The sequence below is a fragment of the Pogona vitticeps genome, chromosome 1 (genome assembly GCF_051106095.1).
Source record: "Pogona vitticeps strain Pit_001003342236 chromosome 1, PviZW2.1, whole genome shotgun sequence".
Taxonomy (NCBI): Eukaryota; Metazoa; Chordata; class Lepidosauria; order Squamata; family Agamidae; genus Pogona; species Pogona vitticeps.
The window spans coordinates 100,389,227-100,412,279 of record NC_135783.1 but is presented as its reverse complement, the minus strand read 5'-3'; the positions used below and the strand labels follow the sequence as shown (position 1 = coordinate 100,412,279).

Below are 23,053 nucleotides of genomic sequence, written 5' to 3'. Positions count from 1 at the left end.
CGTGCCACCACCTCCTCCTTGGACCCTTGCCCGGCCTGGCTAATCAAATCAGCCAGGCCTTTAACAACGGAATGGGCCACGGTTATAATTAATGGGTCTTTCCTTGAGGGCAGATTTCCATCTGCCCTGAAGGATACACTCATTAGGCCCATCAGGAAGAAACCTAGTTTGGCGGCGGACGAAATTGGCAATTACAGGCCCGTCGCCAATGTTTCTTTCCTAAGCAAAGTGGTGGAGAGGGTGGTGGCCGATCAGCTGCAGGCACTCCTGGATGAAACAGATGCCCTGGATCCATTCCAGTCGGGCTTCAGGCCGCGCCACGGTACGGAGACGGCACTGGTCGCCCTGTGTGATGACCTATTGAGGGAGGCCGACAGGGGCAAAGTGTCTCTGTTGGTCCTCCTTGATATCTCAGCGGCCTTCGATACCATTGACCACGGTATCCTCCTGGGGAGGCTCTCCGAGTTGGGAATAGGCGGCCTGGCATTGTCCTGGCTCCGTTCCTTCTTGGAGGACCGTCCTCAGAGAGTTCAGCTTGGGGAGAGTGTCTCGGCCCCGTGGATCCTCAATTGTGGGGTTCCGCAGGGGTCGATTATCTCCCCAATGCTGTTTAACATCTATATGAGGCCGCTGGGCGAGGTCATCAGGGGGTGTGGAGCCAAGTGTCATCAATATGCTGATGACACCCAGCTCTATATCTCCTTTTTGCCAACCACAGGAGATGCCGTTCCGTCCCTTCAGCGCTGCCTGGAGACTGTACTGCAATGGATGCAGGAGAACGGGCTTAGGCTGAACCCGGACAAGACGGAGGTGCTGAGGGTGGGCGCCCCCGCAGTTCGGGATTTGGGAAACCCCCTCTCTTTTGGGGGGGTGACCCTGCCCGTCAGGGATGTGGTCCGCAGCTTGGGGATCCACCTGGACCCGGCGCTCACTATGGAGTCCCAAGTGGCGTCGGTGGTCCGTACCGCCTTTTTTCATCTTAGGCGGATAGCCCAGCTGCGACCCTACCTTGATGTGGGGGCTCTCACCACCTTGGTACATGCGCTCGTAATCTCCAGATTAGACCACTGTAATGCGCTCTACGTGGGGCTACCTTTGGGGTTGCTGCGGAAGCTACAGGTGGTGCAGAATGCGGCGGCCAGATTAATCAGCGGTGTGAAAAAATACCAACATATTTCACCCACTCTGGCCGCCTTGCACTGGCTGCCCATCCGCTTCCGCATCGACTTCAAAGTGTTGATGCTCACGTATAAAGCCCTAAACGGTTTAGGGCCTCGATACTTGGCGGAACGCCTTCTCCCGCCAAGATCTACCCGTGTCACTCGCTCGAGCCAGGAGGTGAGGTTGAGGAGCCTAACGCCGAGGGAGGCCCGGAAGGAGAAGACAAGAAATCGGGCCTTCTCGGCGGTGGCTCCTCGCCTCTGGAACAACTTACCTCCTGTGATCCGCAGGTCTCCCTCGCTGGGTGTCTTCAAGAAGCAATTAAAAACATGGTTGTTCCGGCAGGCCTTTCCATCATTCTCCTCTTGACCCCCCTCTTTGTTTTTGCTTTTGCTTTGTGTATTATATGATTTAATGTAGTGCCTTCTTTCTTTTTAGAATTGTCTGTTTTCGTTGTTTTATATTATTTTTATGGCTGTTAGCCGCCTAGAGTGGTCCGTGCGGACCAGATAGGCGGGGTATAAATCAAATAAATAAATAAATAAATAAACTTTGAATACAGACGTACTTATCAACGCATTTATATAAATGTATTTGTAAGGGTGGTTTTTTTCCCTGTGAAAAAAGCACCGTTTCTAAAAAGCTAATAATAATAAAAAGAGGATAAAGGCTAGTATCAGGAACTGCTGGACTTGGATTGCTGATTCATACCCAGAAGGTCCTCTGCTGGTCTGTTTTCCCTCACCTGGCATTGACACTGTCAGCAGTGCCAGGGAGCTGATTCTAGCCTTCATTTCAATTTCCCATAATTATCTGGGAGCAGTGTTGGGTTGGAAGTGTTATAAGAGATTGAAATGGCATGTATACTCAGCTATCCTGTTTGTTTGGAGCACTGCTGCTGCTCACTGCTCACAGCTTATGTATCAATTAATTAATTAATTAATTGTTGATATAAATCAGTAGGCACTAAATTTTGGAAAGGCAATGTATTGGCAATGCTGCAGCAAAGCAGAATCACAGCAAGCGAAGTCCCTTCACGCAGAAAGATTACGTTATTTCTTTTAAACCCTTCTTGTGTGAAGGCAACTAACCAGTTGCAAAGCTCCTCCTTGTGTGGTTACAGAATGATTAAAACTACAGCATCATTTTACTTCATTAAAGTCTAAATATAAAATCTTTCTGCTTATCTGGCTGAACATAAATGTCTGCTTATCTTGCAGAACATATTTCCTCTTTCCATGTCTACATGTGTTGTCCAATAATGTAAAATGGCTTCTCTCAGCTTCCACAGATATTAATTCGTTGCTTTTCTCTCTACCAGGGCACCAAAAGTGCTGTACAATAAAATAAAAACATTTAAAAAGAAATGAAAAGCTATTTTAAAGCCTATTTTAAAACCAGTTTTGAAAAACAGCAGCCTGTTGGAATAACAGGCTGTCCACCAGAAGATAAACAAGGATGGAGCCGGCTTGACTTCCTTTAGAAGGAAGCTCCACAAATGAGGTGATGCTATGGAAAATTCCCCCCTACTTTCTCATGTTCTTATTGATCTAGTTTTGGAGACTATGGGATATACAACATGGAGAGAAATGACCAAATGAACCCAGCATATTATAGTATTCCAAATTCCTGGTGGGTGCAGTGACCTCAAAGGCCCTGCTTGCTTTACGTGGCATGACTGAGGGAGTGTGACCTAGAGCTTAACCTCAAATGATAACTTTAAAACATGCAGAAGGGCGTGCACAGACAACTGTTCCTTTCACATGATTATTTTTAGGTAGGGTGGTTAGACTTAAATACTAAGATATCCCTTGTTCCTTTATGTCTGCTATTGAGTTAGGAGCCTAGGCTGCTACAGTTCGCTTGTTCTACATATCTGATTAGATTGTCTACCCCATTCTCCATGTGCTGTAAAGAGCAGGATTCTTTAAAAGCTACAAATACCTAGCTAATCAAGGATGACGACAGACTTAGAGAACTGTGGGAAAACCTGGTGGTTAGAGCTGTGTTTGCTTTTATTGGCTGCTTCACCAGTAGATTTAAAGGTAAAGGGAAGCTTTACAGGTTGGAATCTGCTGGACTCATCTGATTGATCCCTTATTAGATTGGAGAAGAGAATTCCTAAGCATTCAAACTTGTTGAAAAACAGCCCTGATATTTCCTTTGCATTTGGGTGAGAAATGGTTAATGGATGAAAAATGGATTCAGCTTCTGGAATCTTCCCTTGCATGATATACTTCATGAATGAAGAGGGTTTCTGTAGGCCATCTTGACTGCTGACAGCATTCAGGTTGCCCTTTGCTATGTAAATCTTGGCATCCTTTTTTCTGCTGGCAGCGTGAGCATAGTATTGTGCAACAATATTGTGCAACAATATTGAGCCATTTACTGGCATTTTGAATCATGGGGACAGAAGCACAATATTCCACATTCATAAACCAGAGATTTTTTTTGAAGGACTGAGTACTTATTTTCATCAGCTCATATCTATGTAAGTGTGCTATATCTGAACCTTGGTCCCTGACTCTGATAGGATTATGTTTTTATCTATAGATACGTGATGGTCAGTGGTGGACTGGGATCCGATGGTTGTTCTGGGTTTTTTGGGCTGTTTGGCCGTGTTCTGGAGGTTTTTTCAACAAAAAAGAAGAAAATCTAAAAATCTACAAAGCCTAGCTCCCAGCACTGAAAAATACAGCCTGCAAAAAGTCAATGAACTCTACCCAGGCACAAGGACCGGTGATCACCACACACAAAAGACCAGTCAACTACACCCATCAGTCACAGTGACAGATCATCTTCCCCCCATCACAACAAAACTCCCATAACAAAAAACACCCTGATCACAGGAAACACCCAAGTATCCTGAAAAGAAAAAAAAATCCTTATCCCACAGCTACAAATATTCAAAAATCCCATACACTACACCAGAACACCGACAGAATTCTAGCTCCTGTCCTCTGAAGATGCCGGCCACAGAGACTGGCGAAATGTTAGGAAGAAAAACCTCCAGAACACAGCCAAACAGCCCGAAAAACCCACAACAACCATTACAAATTATTCTTTCCATTTTGCTGTTGATGTGGAAGGAAGACAAAAATGAAAGAGCTTAACTGTTGGTGCAGAAAGAGCTTTTACACGAGCAGAAAAATGTTATCCTATTTGCAGGCAGTTGTTTCTGGTGAAATGTTCCTGTATGAAATTAATGGGGATGATAAATAGCTTGATAGCCTTGCCAGGTGGCGTGGCTGTGGCATGTAAGGTTGCTGCACAGGAGACCTGGATATTGGGAGCAAATTTGGGATCGTTGTTTCCGAAGGCTGGTGGAAGTGGAGCATGAAGAGGCTGATGTGATTGATCTCTTTAGTAGAAGGAGCCAGCTGGAGTGATTGCAAACCACTCCTCTTATTTCTCCTGAAAGTGGAATTGATGGCAGCTTCTGAAACACAACAACCCCTCAAACATTTTTCTAGCCATTGAGCTGTCTGGCTTCAAGCACTGTCACTCTGAAAGAGGATCAGTGACTTCTTTAAAGTGACAGGAAAGATCACAACAGTGAGGCAAGCACTGTATCCTTACTCTATCCAGCTGTTATTTCTAATGTAAAAAAAAAATCTGCAGTAAAAACTTGTGAGGTAATGATTAATTTTATTTTCCTGACAGCAAATCTCCCACTTTCATTCTCAAATAGGCAGTCAGTCATTTATTTCTCCTTGGGACTGAAAATTATATTTTACAACCTCTAGTTCAGTTTAGTTAAAAGTGTGACTTTAATTTTCAGGGGTATTTCTACCATTGGGTCTTTAATAACTTTTTTTGTCAAGAAGAATCTGAATGGATGTTATTATTTCCAACCAAGAGGACCTTGCATATGTTGAAATGCTCCTAGTTCTCTCCCCAGTCTATCATCTAAATCATTGCTCTGGAAAAATAATACATTTACCACTTCACCTTTTGCAGTTTGAAAGTATAATAGGGGGAAATAATTGGATATTATGCCTATAGAATTATGCTCATAGTCAAGTTCAAGATGGTGCCGCCCCAAACTGTTTAAGAGTGGGCTTGACTGAACAAATCCCTGGCATTCTGCAAGTTTTTGGGCCACTGGGCAGGGCAGTCTTGGGGTAATAATAGAATGAGCTTTGCTTTAGCTTTGCTGTATCAAGCAGAACCTCATGGGATGACGTGGGTCTAGGAATTTCTTGGCACAAGTTGTAGAAGGAGTCTCATGCAGGTTTTAGTAAAGTCCCTAGGAATTAAAATAAACAGAAATTAGGCATAGGGACAGGCAAATGCATCAATTTTGCTCTCACCTGCAATTGAAAAATAAGATCCCATCTTCTTTCTGTTCCAGATGTGAAGGCATCTGCATATCTTGACAAATTCTTTTTTAAAAAAAGTAATTGAACTGAAATTTCTTTCCACTTGCACTGGCCAAATATGATAGAACACCTCAGTCCACCTGAAAGATCAGGAAGCAAAGATCTCCTCAGTCCACCTCAGTGCCTGCTGTAGGTAGGCTGTTTCCCCCTGCAGAGTTATTACCATCAGCTGCCCTGTAGATTAATGTGGGCTATTACATTTTAAAATATTATTTGTTGTGTTTTTGCGAATGCATATTTTTTTGTTAATTATAAACCACCTTGGAAAGATCTGCATCCTGGAAAGTAGAATAGAATATATAAATAATTCAGCATCCAGTTGAGCTATGATGGGCTGAGCTTCCATAAGCAACAAGGTGGTGTTTATTCTAAGCCAGTAGTTTTATCTTTGCAATCACCTTATAAATTAGTTTCAGAATTAGTCACTAGTGGCTAGAATATGAAAACATGAAACTCTTTCTCTCTGGTATGGGAATAAAACCTTAGTTTGTCTCATCTTTGCAGACAAGGATGAGGAATTGGAATGTTCTTCTCATCAATAATGATGACAAGGAATTTTTGATGGCTTTTGTTGTGAGTTTGTGTTGACACAAATGATGGTTTATGTAAAAAAAGTCTGATCTTTGAGTTAAAGTGCCTGCATAAATGTGTGAATTGCATGCCTTATGCAAATCACCCAAAATTTGCAGGCAGCAGCTGAAATCTGAAGTCAAAGCTCAACTGGCACCTGCAAATACTGTCTGAGAGTACTTTTCTTCCCCAAATTCTTTCTGTTCAGAGAAGGGGAGGAAGGAGTAGAAATGGGTTCCCAAATGAATCACCGAGTAGAGAAGTTCCACACAATGGGTGGACCTGATTATCACAGGGACCATGGCTATTTTATCTCTCCTATCATCTGGCCCATTGAGGGCTGTGGGGAGCATCTACGCTCTCCTGCTGTGGTTCCCGCATCCTGCCTTAAACACAAAGGAGGTTGTTGAGTAGGAATAGAATAGCTGCACCCTCTCCCTGTACTGCAGTTTATGAACCTTCTCCTGATTTTTTCCCCACCATAGTAAGCTGGAGAGAGAAAATGTGTGGTTCTCCACATGTTCTTAGAGTGCACCTCCCATACTTCCTTACCACTGCTAGCTTGGCCTGATAGGCATTACAGTCCAACAACATCAAGAGGACTACTCTTTGTCCAACTTTGGTCTAGAGAAGGGTTGGGCAGTTTCGACCCTCTAGATATTTTTGAGCAACAGTCCCCACAATCCTTCACCACTAGCTATACTGGCAAAGAGTCATATGACTTGTAGTGGGGAGGGTGGTTTGGAAGGCCAGAGTTGCCCATCTCTGCTCTAGTGAGTGTTCTTTGCTCCTACAACATTTCTCTGAAATGATAGATCACTGAAATTGAGGGACAATGACTCCATTATGTCTGCTGACCTTTGTAGCCAGATTTCATGGGTAAAATTCACCTGTTCTTTCTGGCAATTTATGTTGGTTGCTCCTAAGCCTTTCTTAGATATTTACAAAATGAGACCCTTGGTTCATTTTTCTAAATCACCTGCAAATGCCATACTGTTGTCAGGTAGTTGCCAAGCACCCACAGGCCTTGCATTGATGGTGTTACAAGATTTCTAGATGTTTTGAGTGCATGTTTAAATGTTAAAGGCAACAGATTTACTATGATGTGGAAGCCTTTTCTTTCTTTCTTTCTTTCTTTCTTTCTTTCTTTCTTTCTTTCTTTCTTTCTTTCTTTCTTTCTTTCTTTCTTTCTTTCTTTCTTTCTTTCTTTCTTTCACTCTCCCTCCCTCCCTCCCTCCCTTGTGGATTCCAGGATTTTTTTTTAGTTACTACCTGGAATCCAGACTTAGATCCAGATCCAGTTACTACACAGAATCCAGAAAATGTTTTGAGCTACATGAACAAACTGGCATTAAACAAAGCGTATTTTGCAATAAATAAATTTCCTTTAGAAAAACAGAAAGAAACCTAAAGCTTTTTGCAACAAATTCTCACCTTAGTACATACTGGTTTTCAAAAAAAGCAAAAGAGAACAGAGTGGATGCTCAATATCCATTTACTGTATAGATAAAAGTGGGAGCTTAAGTCTATTGTGGTGCATTTAAATAATATTTTACATAAAAACTGTGAGGATTATTAAACTCTGAAATTGTAGTGGCCCCATATTTTAAAAGTGTTAATTTACCACACGCTGTTATTCTGGAATGTTATATTGTGGAGTTAGACATAGATTAAAGAGAAATGTCTCTGCTTTTAATTATGGGAAGATGGAATGAAATTAAGCCTGTTCAATCAGCATTAACTGTTAACAGCTTACCTATGTAGAATCACCTTTGTGTGTATTTCTTCACTTCAAAAAACTGCAGTTTATTTTGTCACATTTAGTGTATCTTGTTTAAAAGGGAGATTTCCCACAGCAAACTACAAACCAAATAAAATGAATTATTTGTCCTCAAATTTCCCATATGCAAGAGAAGGTTAGATATGAGTGCATTTTATATTTTATTTGAAGCCACTGATTCCTGGTCTATAACCCACAGTGATGGTGGTACTGAATAGGAGATAGCAATCGCAATGCTTTGTGGTGCCCAGGTATAAAGTTTGTATGGGGTTACAGTGGAAAATGATGATGACAGCAGCATCAGACATTATTGTATACTAGCTCACAGCAATAATCTATCAAGCTCATTGTTCTTTAGACCAGGGATGGGGAACACAGGGCTTGCTAGATGTTGTTCAACTGTAGCTCCCAGAGGTACAGTCAATGATGAAAGATGAGAGAAGTTGGAAGGATTCATCTGTTTATCCAACCAATATTTGAAGGCTTATGCATTTCCATGTCCTTTCTACACTAAGCCTTTCAGGATTTCAGGAACCTTTTGCATTCCTGTCTGAAGATATTAGGAACTTAACCTGGGGATTTCCACAGCATTAAAAAAAAAAGATTCACAACACTTCAGCATTTCTCTTATGAAGAGGACAAAAGCAACACAAGTAGGCTGTTTACTGCTGTTTTCTTCCTGTGGCTTAGTTGCTACCTTATAATCAAGCTTTGGCAAACAGCCGATTGATCATCCTGCTCCTGTTACAGATTACTAACAGATTTTTGTCTACATGATTACTTGGGGCTGCTGTAACATGTGGTGGGTTTACTTTTAGGATGGGATGTGGAAGTGTCTCACATTCTTGGACACTTTTCCAATCAGTGGGTAGAGCCCACCCACTAATATCACTTCTGTGCCATGGCAGCTGACTTCTGTCATCCAGAATGTAGTAAATGAATTCCTGTAATGAATGAAGCATCTTAATTATATGATTAAGGAGGCAAACTGCTTCAGATTATGTGAGAATGTTCCATGCTGGTCTGATACACTGAATCTGCATGTAAACCTAACTGATCAGTTGCTTAGCCTAAATAGTGTGATTATAAACTATGAGTGTAGCATGTTGGTGTAAGTGAATTAGAGTAATGCTACATATTCTTTGTTGGAAAACGCCTTAACTCCTAGGAAAGGAAGATTTGCCTGTATTTCAGAAAGTAATCCCAACTCAGGCTGATTACTGTCTATCAATATTAGCAATGAAGGAAGGGAGAAGCTGTGGCAAGGAATTGTAAGAGTCAGGATTCTATTTTTAAATGTACATTTCCATATGCACGCATAGTGCTAAGTACCTGAAGAGGATGATACCTTGGGGTGGAGGGGGAAGTTCAAAGGCTATGATAAACCAGCTGCTCCTTCAAGGTCATGTTCTTATTTCAGTAACTGATCTTTTGGTGTCATGTGTCTTTTCTTTTTTAAATCTCAAAAAAAAGGTCTTATTCGATTACAAGAGCTTATTAAGGCTCCATCGCGGTACAACCTGCGTCTAAAAATCCGGCAGTTACCAGCTGACACAAAAGATGCAAAGCCCTTGCTCAAGGAGATGAAAAGAGGCAAGGAATTCCATGTCATCTTTGATTGCAGTCACGAGATGGCAGCAGGCATTTTAAAACAGGTAATCTCATCCCCTTTCCCCAGATGTCTCTTGCCCATCTGCATTACTAAGATAACAGTACTGATCTTACAGCAGAGAAGCTAAATCCAACTGTTAGTTCCAAGTAGAATGGAACCTTTTAACAAATGAGTCTTGTTAAATAAGAACTCACTTGTTCAGCTGCACTGTAAAGTGTGGATATGAACGATGATTAAAGCAAACCCATGGAAAATAAGGAGAATTCATTCCTGAACTGGTTCTGAGTTTTGAATACATGATAAACGGGGAAGTGAATAATATGTGGTCAGAAATATTTTGATAAGGGGGATTGTTCAGTTTAAACTGGACTGTGTCTTCACTTCCTGCCAAGAACACTTTTGCATTTATTATTGTTCTTCTCATTATTACTTTCTTTTCTGTTTCAAATTTAGTCACTTTGCATTCCATTGTTTCATCAGCTCAAAGGGGTTCAGTGTCAACCTTGGTCTGCAGGGTGTTTAATAGTCACAGTGCAACAGCAAGGCTGTTTTGAAAGGATTTGCCTATTTATTTTGTTTACTACATTTGTAAGCCAACATAAGTGGCGTATAGGGTAGAGCGATGGATTAGGACTCAGGAGGTCTGGGTTCAAATCCCTGGTCACCAATTAAAATTCACTGGGGGTGTGAAATTGGGAAAAAAAACCTACTTAAATATTTCATTTACCTTAGAAGCCTTATTAGGATCATTATACAGTGGGGTCTCTACTTAAGAACGTCCCTACTTAAGAACAATCCAACTGAAGAACAGCTCGATTTGCTAAATTTTGCTTCTACTTGAGAACAGAAATCCAAGATAAGAACAGGAAAAAAAACCTTTCCTGCTCTTTTTTTAACCTTAGGTCATCTTAGGTTAAAAAAAATTCTCCCCCTAGTAGTAGAGTACGTATTAACCAGCTTTGCATTAGTTCCTATGGGAACTAATGCTTCAATGTACGAATGCACCTCTACATAACAAAAAACAGCCAGAACAGATTAATTGGTTTTCAGTCCATTCCTATGGGAAATTTTGCTTCAACTTAAGAACGTTTCAACTTAAGAACACCATTCCAAAACGGATTAAGTTCTTAAGTAGAGGTTCCACTGTAAGTTGTTCTGACTTGATGGCATATAACAACAGCAAGCCAACATATAATTCCCCAGCTAGTTTATAATATATGAAATTAAAAACAGGGTAAATACAAAATAAGGCAATAAAAATAACATAAAATACTCCAGGCTGGTAAATCACAGCTGGCATATCAGTCAGAGCTGAAGAAAGAGTCTTTGAGCAACAGAGATTGTTTGACTTTCTAATTGTAGTATTGAATAAACAAACAAACAAACTGTGAAACTGATCCCTTATGGCACAGATGGGTGATTTCTACATGTTTATAAATATAAACACCTAGTTTACCTTAATCTGATCCATTATCATGCTCAAATACTGTATGTTTAAGACATCTACTGCCTGACTGGAGTCTAATGATAATCTGAAAATTTATGGCATCTCAGACTAAGATGCCTGTCTTAGATGTTAAAATGGGATACAAGAAAAAAGTAAAGCCCAGCATAATCCTGACTCCTGAGCATAATTACCAAGTAATGATTGCATAGTATCAGTTCCTCCAATTGACATTCAAGCAGGAGGGAACCTACTTGTTAGCTTCTCCAAAAGAATACCATGGTTAAGGGTATCAAAATCTGTTGTGAGTGGTTCTGAAGAATTGACAACCATATTCCATTAGCTTTTCTGTTGTTGATAATTATATCACAGGATAGTCAAAGCAGTTTATGCCCCAAAATGGGCTTTGAAAAGAAACAATAAAATCAGTTTTATCCAAGAGTGACTGGAAATGCCTCCTCACCATTCTTTCAGTTACCTTTCCTAGGAAGGAAGTGTTAGCAACTGACTAACACTAAACTTCCTCAGGAGTAGTTTAAAGAAGGTGGCTTTCATGTTTTGATGACAGTATTTCTTACCCAGAAGTATATCAAATAAAGTTTACTTCTTGCTCCTTAAATGCTGCTTCTAGAAGATCATATTGGGGGATATTCTTCCATTCTTAGGTTTTCACTGTATTTTTGTAAAATAAAGGTAACTGAACATGAATATGTCCACATTTCCTTAGTCATGTGTCACTCTTTAAAGATTAACATCAAGAAACCTCTCAAGTAATAATAACTGCAGTTAACTGTTCTTAAAAATACTGTTGCAAGCTGTTTTACAAAAGGTTATTACAGAAAAAGCTTTATTAAATATATGTTAGATCCAGTTCCTGGACTCCTGCAGTTTTCAAAATTTTGTATCGACTCAAGTTGGGCTATACTATGCTCTTGGAGGACTAAACCCTGAAGTTTTCACTAGAGCATGGATGGGCAAAGGGTACAACAGGATCCATGAGCAGATCTCTGAGTGATTTGTAAGACAGTTGTATGAATTTCTAGCTCCCAGTTGTTTAAAGCAGCAGTATCAGAAAGCCCTTTCCCTATGTCTTCTACTGAATGAGGCAGCTAGTTAAAGAAGCTGGGAAGAGAACTATGTAAAAGGATTGAGTTTGGTTCTCCTACTGAAATAAAAATTCTTGGGCTGCACCATCTTGTATGACAATGAGAGTTTTGGTACATTCTATATGTTATCTTGCTGCTTATTAAAAGACAATGGCAGATAGCTCGTGATCTAAGCGGAGGATAGTGCTCCTTAGGCCTTTCAAATGCATGTTATGTTACATTATGATAACTCACTAGCATAACAGCTGAGGTTGGGCATGCTTCAGTGCTGATGTTCACTTCTTGCAAAGAAGTACATTAATATGATCACAGCTATTCATTATCATATTTATTATAGATATCTTCTGTTACAGCACAAAGAAGGAAGTTATCCTTGGTTAATGAACAACAGTATACTTTTGTTCAATAAAATTAATTATAAGCTTTGAAGAAATTTCCAGTCGCGTGAAAACAGTTGGGCTTCTTCGTTCATGCCACATGAATGAAAGGGGTCCTTCTGTTGGGGCCCAATTCCTCACACTTTGCAGCAGAACCTGAAACTGCTGGCTTCCTTTGATTATTTGTACATGTTGAAATATTAGAGTTCGCAAAGTTTACTAGCCTGGTCTTGGCAAAAAACAAAAATGAGAGAGAGAGAGAGCATGAGCAAGGGAAACAAGCCAACCCCCAAACACTTTCCATCTTTTGTCTAAGTGCACAATAAGTTAGTCCATCAGCCACATTGAATTATTTATAATGTGCCCATAGTTTGTAGGCAAATGGCAAATGTAGCTTTTAATAATACCCTGTCAGCAAAAGGAGCCACGTGATACGAGGGTCAGAGAAAAGAGGAGACTTTGCTTTATAACCCCTTGTTCACATACTTAGTAAAAGGCTTGTTGTTGCTGAATTACCTCTTTCCTGTTTTGGTAACAAGGTAGGGTTCTCCATAATGCTCCAGATGGACAAAACAGATTCTCAAGCTATTTTTAGGTGTGTGTGTGTGTTTTTAAAGGGTTAGAAACTGATCTTCAAAGCAAAGCTATAAAACTCTTTCTGAAGAGTGCCCTTTTGCATCTGAATTATTATTTTACAATTCCTTCCCATCCATGCTAATACTTAACATGCAGAAACTAGCTAATTTCAGGGTATTGCACCCAGGCCTTTAAACAAAGTGAAACATCTTCAGTTAGCAATTATCTGGTCTATCTTTTTTGGATTTGTTCACTGGGAGGACACAGGTAGCTCATGGACTCAGCTCTTGGGCTACTCAGGAGGGCATAGCTTCTGCCCTGTTACAGAGTAAGGTACCCCACTGCTTGGTCCATGAAGGACATTAGAGAGAGAAGAGTCACACTTTCTGTCCACGCAGAGGCAAAGAACAATTTCTGGAACCTCCACAGAAGGCTTACCAGGGCTTTTTGTGAACCCCTATTCTGTTTTCTTACACCCCTGTTTTTTGTTTTGTTTTGTTTTTAATGTGGAAACTTTTGCTTGCATTTTCAAGTGGCCAAAGATTTTATTTTTTCATTTTTTTTAAATTGAAGAATGTGGGAGCCTGAAAGGTGCTGGTCCATGCCCAAACTTGGCAAAGGTATGCCATGCCCTCTACAGAGCGCCAGGAAAGTTTTTTGAGTGTGTTTGTGGGAGTTTGGGGGCACTCATTTGGGTCCCTGGGGGTTGCCCATACCTGCCTTGATAGTGAAAAACAAAATGCACAGCCAATACAGATGCACTGTGTAGAAAGTTGAAAAAACAAGATTGAACAGGTCGGTTGGATAGAACTCCTTGACTTATATGATCCATTCATCTTACTGGAAATCTCAGTGAGTCAGAGGTTTGTGAGCTCTGATTCACACTGCATATCCCAGGACAAGAGCCAGCCTGTGTGCCTTGGGCAAGCTGCACAGTCCCAGAGTGCCTTTGGAAAAAGGAAAGAATAAACCACTTCTGAATAGTTGTTGTGGGTTTTTTGGGCTGTTTGGCCGTGTTCTGGAAAGAGCCCAAAAAACCCACAACAACCATTGGATCCCGGCCCTGAAAGCCTTCGAGAACACACTACTGAATACTATGTACCTAGAAAATCCCGAAAAGGCTTACCATAAATCAGAATTTACTTGCTAGAATGTAATTAGTTACTATTATTACGATCCATTTACTCTAAGAAATGTGGTCTCAGTTCTCAGACTTGAGTGCTCTTTATGGGGTTTTGCCATGAAGGTTGAAGAGTTCAAAGATTACTGCTGGCACTTAAAAAGAAAGCCTTTTAGATTACATAACATTATTTGCTTGGAGTAACACTGTTCTCTTCTCCTTTGATACAGTTCTCTACTGAAGATATATAATAAAACACAATCAGTGGAACCATCCTCCATTCATATTTTAAGTTAGCAAAGAAAATGCTCCCATTAATATGTAAAACTTTAAGCTCCTTTCACATCTGCAGCTCTAAACAGTCTACTAATAGTGTTTCTATCAGCAGATTTGGTTCATAAAATTCTTTAATAGTGAGTAATCTGCTCTAACTGCTAAGCAATGATTTGCTTGACCTAATTTTAGGATGATTCCAGTTCTATAGTTTCATCTCAGCCTTACTCTTCTGGATGCTTTTCATTATCTATATTAGTGTGATTAAACATACTGTTATGGGCAACTTTAGAAATATGAAAAGCAATGTTTTATAACTTATAACATGATAATATTGTATATATGATTATTTTTTCTTTTAGGCTTTAGCAATGGGCATGATGACAGAATACTATCATTACATCTTTACAACATTGGTAAGTAGCTTATAAAAGTGTGCTAGCAGCCTCAGACAAAGGCCTTTGCTTTTTTAATTATATTACTTTACAAAGTGAAAATGGTCTCTCAGGAACAGGAGGGGGGAAAAGTACTAAATGTTTTCTCCTTTTGATTATGATACATTACAGTGAAAGCTCCTGAGGATGGTTTAATTAATGCTCCGAAATATTATTATAGAAGGTTAGCAGAACTTGGGTGGGTGGGTGGAGAATGGATTTTAATGGCTGTGCAGTTTTTGTTTTGTTCTGTTCTTGTTCTTGGGTGTTTCTGAAATTTTTTTTCTTTTTGGGGGGAAGGACAACAGAGTGTGATGAAGAAGAGCCCCCTCCCATTCTTTTTGATGGGTTGTTTCTGTTCTGCTGTTCCTGTTCCAAAAGGAAATTACCTATAAAGAATATAAAACACAGGAAACTTTTAAGGCCCAATGCACTGTTTCAAGTCTATTGCAATTTAGTTGTTCCAAGCCTATGCTTCTGAACTATATATATATTACATTTGTGCCCCACCTTTTCTTTCAGTGAGCTCAAGTCTGCCTACATAGCTTATATTCTGCCTATGTTGTCTGCACAATGTCACTATGAAATAGGACAGGTTGAGAGGATGTGGCTAGTTCATGGTTATTCAATGACCTTCATGACTGAGAAGGAACTTGAATATAGGTATCTAGACTTCCAGTCCAACACCCAGCGTAATGCCATACAGGCTCTTGATAGAGGATCTCTACCTAATTGTAATTTAGCTGCCTAAATTAAAATGAGTGGAAGAAAAGCAGGATTGTGAGAAAGCTTTTGGTGAAACCTTTTGGGTGAGCTCTTTTCATCCAAACCACCAAGACTCAAACACATGTAGCTAGACTTGGAACTTGCAGAAAGACAGGAAACTGGAGCAGATAATTAATTGGTATGTACGTACTGCTGCAATTGTACAGTGCAGTCTTTAAATATGTTGCAGTGGTTCCTAGTTACATTCCAGCTGGCGTCCAAGGTGACCTATGACAATCGTCCTGAAAGCTCTAAGCACGGCATGACATGAGAATATCTGAAGGATTATTTTCTCTTACATTTTCCCTATGCTTACCTGAGAAGGCCCTACATGATGCCACTGGTGTACCTTGTTGTTGTTGGTGGTCTGTCACAATGAAATGTGGCTGATTCCCTCTTGATTTTCACAGAACTATGAAATATAGTGGTATAATTCAGGATTATGCACGTTAGTGTAATGTTTCAGAGTTTTTAAACATGGCTGCAAAAATGATGAGTAGCCCAAAAGCAGATTTATTTTTATCTAGACTTCTTTTCTTTTTAAAACAGCTCACTGAGTGTCCAGAGCTATATCCCTTAATAGCATAGCTCTTGACATCAAAGACGTATTAGTGAATTACAAATCATTATAGTTAGTAGGGTATTGTATTTTAGAAATGAAATCTGAGAAATAAACTGAGAGCACAATGCCAGATTATAAAAAGAAAATAGAATAGTTTAAATTGAAATTTTTGGGCTAAAATAAATTGCTAATCCCAACTAATGTAGCTAGAAATTTTGCCAGAGTCATGAATGCAGCTTTTCAGGGACTGGTACATAGAGAACTATTATAACAATAGTCACAAAATAAATAAATAAAATAAAAGGTAACAACTATTATGACAAGAACACATCAAGGAAAAGCAAGATATTCCTTTCATAAGATCAAAGAATTCACATTTAAATCTAACTTGGAGATGCTGAAAGATTGGTAGTGGAATATATTATGTGATCAGTATGAAATCAATAGAAAATGCAAACAATATACTGAAGTCTACAGGGAAAAAAAGCAAGGATGGCAAGTTCCTTCAAAGAAAATGTATTTGATGAAAAACTTGCAGTTTTAGAAAGTGGAGTGAAAGCTGTTTTCAAATCATTTGGAAAAAATATATATCCAGGAATCTATAGAATACCAATAGAATTATTTCACACTCAAGATACAGAATGTATCAAAATCTTAACAATAATATGCCAAAAAATATAAAATAAAACAATGGCTCACAGTCTGAAAATATTCAATTTGTATTCCAATTCCAATAGAAAAAAAGATACCAAACATAGTGGTAGGTCCATTGCATTTATTTTCTTTGCAAACAAAGTGATGCTCAAAGTTTTCAAGAGAGAGTTTTACTACATATGGAGAGATAAATTCTGTATGTTCAAGCTGGAATCACAAAAAGAAGCAGCACAAGAGATTACATTGCAAATATACATTGACTACTGTAACCTGTCAAAGAATTTCAGAAAAAAATAGTCTGTGCTTTATAGATTACAGTGAAGTTTTGACTATGTGAGCCACGAAAATCCTTAAGTGCAAGGATGTGTCCCTTGAACAAACAACAAGATCATATGTACGGTATTCCTGGTTACTATCACCGGATGTGAAAACTGGACATAAGATTAATCGGATTTATCAAAGTGTTGATTGGTAGACATGGGCTATTCGTATTTGTATCTCTGGGGATACAAATACAAATCATGGCACCACAGGTGACATGGAGGCCCATTCCATCCCCACAGAAATAGCTGGTCCACTCACCAGTTGCTCATCAGCTGAGCGGGGAGACTCCTCATCCTGTCTCCTCACCAGAGAGGTCAGCTGCATGGGGAGGCAGAGAAGCACTGGCTGAGCTCATTCCTGGATTAGTGCAATGATGACCATGAAGGACCTGAGTACCATGTGGTGACCAGTGAGTCAACCAATCAGTTCGGGGGGGGGATGGGCCTCTGTGGCACCTGTGGTGTTGCAATTCGTACTCATATCCTCAGGGATATGAATACGAATAGCCTATATCTATTGGTGGGACATGCCTAATTCATTCAGTGGATCTATTGTAACTGGCATTAACCATTGGATTTCGCCTAGACTTCTGATTGGAATGTCAGGAGGTAACCAACCATTTAAAGAAATAGGAAGTGACCTTAGCTTGATCCTTTCTTCCTCTTTCCATAATACAGTGCAGATGATACTGTAGATGTGATCATCCTGTTTGTTTTTCTGCCTACTTTCGAAAGACAAGAATGCATTTGAGCACTAAGCATATATATGACAGATCATGGAGTGTTGGCATGACAAGCACATGCATTAAGCTATCTTGAATATCTGTACTGGTCTGATGGAAGGAACAAAAGTCAGTTGCTAACAATAGAGACTTTCTGAAGCACCAATGACTTCCTGGGAAGAGCAAGATGACTGGAAAAGGATAGGTATATACCTTTGCTTGCCAACCATATACATGCATTCCCTCAGGATACTGTTACTAGCCTTTATAGTTTTGATCAGGGAGGGAACCCTGTCAGAGTAGACGAAATTGCAAAGCAAGCTGCTTTAATGTGCTGCTATTGTATTTGTCAGGGACTGGCTGCACAATACATTGGCAAGTGCTACTTCAGGATGTTGCTAGCCACAGCAGAAAGAATGATCTAACAGTGTACAGTGAAGATCTGTGGCTGAGGGTATGCTTGCAGGGGAAAGGGCAGGGAAACCAAAAGTAAATTTCCCTGAGTTCTTTGGCAGGAAGAGAATGAGAAGAGAGTAATAAATAAGCTATTGAAACAGAAACATAAATAAGATATAAAAATTGTGCATTTAGCAGTCAGGTCTCTGGCTGTCTAATTAAATATCCCCATTTGCTTATTAGAAATGGGGGGAGGTTGTTGGGAGGCAGTATCTTTTTCTGAAGAACAGAAGATAAAATTTCAGCTGCTGACAGTTAAGGATAATTTCAGATATGACAGTGGATGATAGATTTTTATGCTCAGTAGAGCCATGTAACTTGTATCATTTTTGGCTCCTCTGCTTTTATTAATTACTTCTTACCTGACACAGCGAAAGTCTTGTCCAATAAATTTTCTGGTCACAGTGTTTAGCTGTGCTGTTTGGAAGTGTACTTTTCCATGATTGATTCGAAGTTTAATGTAATACCTCATTAATTCTCCCTGAACTGTTGCGCATATTTATTATAGTTTTAAGTAAACAGGAATGTGTTTAAATTACATAATTACTTATACGATTGTCCAAGATGTCTGGGAGGGATCCCAAATTTACAGGAAAAAGGTCTTTGAGACATTCTTCCAAGTAGTTTTTGTGCCGGGCCAAATCGTTCAACAGGCTCAGAGGATGGGAATGTTTGTCATCTGCTGAAGTGTTTTATGTGGTTCATTTGCCTATTGCATAGCTGTCTTAGATTTCAGTCTGGAAAAAAGGTGATACCTATAGAGAGAGATATAGTGATGTCATATATATGGAATGCCAGATAAAGATGATATAATTCTCATCTGTTCCCCATTTTAGTCTTTGCTGGTCTGTCTCCCCTCATCCCAAAACTGAACAGTGCCTTAGCACAAATGTGCGGGGGGAATTTGGTAATTTTTTCAAGGCCTTATGTCTACTGGATCATAAAGCTGAAGGAGCATCTGGGAACCCTAGCCAGTCTGCTTGTTAACAGGGTAGCAATGTGGATTGGCTGAGTGGTGTATGTAGTCAGCCTATCGTGGAGCCTGAAGGAAGAGGGGACTAGGGTGCTGGAGTAACGAAAGAGAGAGGAGCCCACAGGTTTTGGGGAAATAAAAGTAAAATAAAATATGAACATTTTTTAATGGAAAGGAGAATTATAGAATTGAGCAAATGTTAAAGCTAGGGAGGAAAATAAGGAACTGGTGGATATGAATTATCTTAATTGGTTGTTGTAGCTAAGGAAAAGCTCAGGCTCAAATTTGTTTTCAGCCTAATGTTCCTATTTAATTAAAAGTTATCAATTTCACTCTTTAGCCACCGGGTCTGGAGTGGTTAATGGCTGGTGCCAGAAACATTACTGAAAAGATGTTTTAAAAGGTGACAGGCCTGGGTTGGGGCTGGTCACAATGACTTTATGAAAAAATGCACCATTGTGCATTTATAGTGTAAACACTAATTGGAATTTCAAGGGTTGATTCTCTCTGTGTGACTAGCTTGGATTTTTGTACTAGTAATGAACAATTTATCATACATTGCTGTCTTGGAAAGATGGCAGCTACAGTTCTCCCTCACACCGCTCTCACTCTTGCACCCCTTCCATGGGGGGGGGGGAAATGCATTCAGACCAATTACAGCCCAAGCATAATAACAACCTTATAGGCGGTCTGGGTTCCACCAACTGTTTAGGGAAAGGCTGCATAGTCTTCACATACCCAAGGCCTCAACTGTGGAGTGACACTCTGCCACTGCTGCAAAATCCCTCCCCAGTCTCCCTACTGATCTTAACCAATGACAATGGGTCTCTCTTCATCTGGCTGGAGAGCTCAATGGATTGGAGTGCCTGGCTGAAGAGTCAGGGACTGGGAGTTTCCTTCCCTGCTATACACCTCAGGAAGACTGAGCCAGCCTGTGCAGCTTTGTGCAAGCGGAGTGGTCCCGGAGTGCCACCAAGAGGAAGGACTGATAATTGAATATTTTATACCTAGAAAGCCCTGCAAAGGGTTGCCATAAGTTGGAAAAGTTGACAATATATAATTACTGGCAGAGGGAGGAAATGATCTTATTAACATCTCTGAAACATGAATGCATGGGTGCTTGCATAGGGGATAGTGCACATGTACATTTATTTATGAAAATGTGACCTGAGCCACAAGCCATGGCTTAGGAGGGAAGAACAATTATAAACTTTAGTATCATATCCCTTGAATTTTATTGAAATGTGATGCAGTTTTATAAACCTAGAATCTTTCATTTTTGTACTAAGTTCTCTTGCACAAGAATTCAGGTCTCCTTTGGAGAGACAGAGAGATACCGCCCCATTTTGTGAGCCTGTGCGTTTGAACAGCACAGCCATTGAATTCCAACAACTTAGCCCTTCTCCAGGTTCCACCCCCTGCTTCAGAAGCAACGTGCCACCCAACCAATCAGAAACCACTGAGGTTGTCAGGTGTGGCATCCTATTTAGGGTCTTCTGATGTTTTTGTCTCCTCTGGATTGAAGAAAAGGGGGGGAACCTGGTCCAGTATTTCACACACCACAACTCCTGTGTGGTAGTTTGTTTATTTTGTTTATTTATTCATTACGCTGATTTCCCCTATTTGTTCTAATAAGATCAAGACAGTAGCTTTGGCTCTCCTCCTGGTCCATACATTATCATCACAAGATCCCTGTAAGCTAGGTTAGGATAAGATAGAATGACTGGCCAACTCAGTGAGTTTCATGAGTCACTCACGGCTAGAAACTAGATCTCCTCAGGCCCATTCCAGCATTCCTACCACTGTTACACACTGGCTTTGATTCAATTCAGCGGGTCATGTAGTTTGAAGGTTATCATGCTAGTATAATAAGAATAATCATAAAAAGTGTGCCAGGCTTTTATATTTTCATCCTAGCACTGCCACAAAATACTCTCTGGTAATCAACTGGTGAGTATCTCTGGTCTCATTATCTCAGATTACCTCCTTATCTCTGTTCTCATGCAAGTTCTACTGCAGTAATTGGATAATTGTGTTAACCACTTGTATTATCCGCAACCACTATTCTGCTAACCAGATGGAATTACAGCTCTTCATTCTGATCCTGTTACTTTCTATTATGTCTGCTGGAAGTTGTGTTGAAATCTTTTCATAGCTATACCGCATCAGTGGTGAATCCATGCTGAACAAACTGTGTGTTCTTTTGTAAATTGATGCAGGAAAAGGGCTGCAAAGGAGTTGGGCAGCTGTGCTTGAGAATATGCAGCTGGATACGGGATTTTGTGACTTCTCTTTGCTTGCTTTTTTACATATCTGATATAGCATTGACAATGGTTGATTAAAGTAGAAAACTATAACATTTTTGCAATGCAGGCTTATGGAGTGTCAGGAAACAGCAAATGGCAGAGTTCAGCGAAGTTGCTTGACATTCCCCTAAATGTGCTGTGTTAACGGCCATGTCATTTTCTTATGACTCTCAGTGCAGGTGTAGGTAAACAGAAGCAGCATTAATTAGCTAGGCACATTAGCAGCACTACTCTAGTGCAGCATAATTAACAAATACAGTGCACAACAGTTTTACGGATTCTGCATTGTCTTTTAGCCTTGATGCTTACATTTTGAGAAGAGTGGAAATGGAGAGAAAATGAAGATACAGATTCTTTGAAAGCCTCTACAAATGCTTCTCTTTTCCTCTGCCTTCAGGACCTCTTTGCTCTTGATGTGGAGCCGTATCGGTACAGTGGGGTCAACATGACTGGATTCAGGATTTTGAATACAGAAAATAGCCAGGTCTCATCCATCATTGAAAAATGGTCTATGGAGCGATTACAGGCACCTCCGAAACCCGATTCAGGTTTGCTGGATGGATTCATGACGGTATGAGCACAAATTTACAGCTTAGTTTGTGTGAATCTATCAGTACTTTAGCATTTCATCCCATTCTTTATCCACATAGCTGGCAAGATCCTTCTCGATATTCTATTTTGGTTTTCTCACTAATTCAGATTCTTGTCCTCCATGGCTAATGTTTAGAACATGAATATCTCTCCTTTTTTTAACATCTGAGAAGTGAAGATTACCTGACCATGTTAATGATCTAAGAAAATACGTACTGGAATGTTTTCAGTTTTTGTTTTCAGTTTGCTAATGAATCAGGGAAAGAATCAAACTTTTGGTCACTAGGCAAGATGTTGGTTTCAAATGCCTGAAGGAGTCAATATAGACACATAATCTAAGTACTCCACTTCACTATATGCAGCAGCCACATACACAGTTCGTTAGGACCTATTTTTATGAGAGTAAAGCTTTGAACAGGGAGAACAGGGATCTGGTCAGTCTGGATGATCAGTCAGTCATCAGAGGGATGAGGTAAGTTCTGAAGGTGTCAAAATCTTTTTGGATAGTAAGGGTAAAAATAAATACGGGAACACTGTTTTCTTTTCTTTTTGATCTACATTTTCTAGAATATCCGAGTCATCATAGTCAGGGTCCATGTTGGCTGGGATATTCTTGGAGTTGTAGTCAAAGAAAGTAAAAAAAAGTAATTAACTCATACAATATATTGTGGAAATACTCGGATGAATTGTACAACACAGTGCCTCACAACATAGCATATCATGCAACCTATTGTAGAAACACATTGTGCATATTCCAGTGCAGCACTGGAAAGTATGGACAGTTCTGTCATGTGGTTGTGGCATTTGATCTCTGTGATCTACTGTTAAGTTGATCTATTTTATCTGTAGGATAATTGGCAGTGGTG

General features: G+C 40.0%; 1 protein-coding gene across 7 annotated transcripts in view; it reads left to right on the top strand.

Annotated features, from left to right (window-relative positions):
* GRIK2 (glutamate ionotropic receptor kainate type subunit 2) overlaps positions 1-23,053 on the top strand; it is a 591,038-nt gene that overhangs the window by 270,238 nt on the left and 297,747 nt on the right. For all 7 annotated transcript variants that reach the window (XR_013541731.1, XM_020780740.3, XM_020780821.3 and 4 more), the window contains exons 4-6: positions 9,367-9,548; positions 14,764-14,817; positions 21,994-22,167. Coding sequence is in view for 6 of the 7 variants with exons in the window: in XM_020780740.3 (XP_020636399.1) it covers positions 9,367-9,548; positions 14,764-14,817; positions 21,994-22,167 (410 nt within the window). In the remaining variant the exon portion in view is untranslated. The remainder of the gene's footprint in view (positions 1-9,366; positions 9,549-14,763; positions 14,818-21,993; positions 22,168-23,053) is intronic.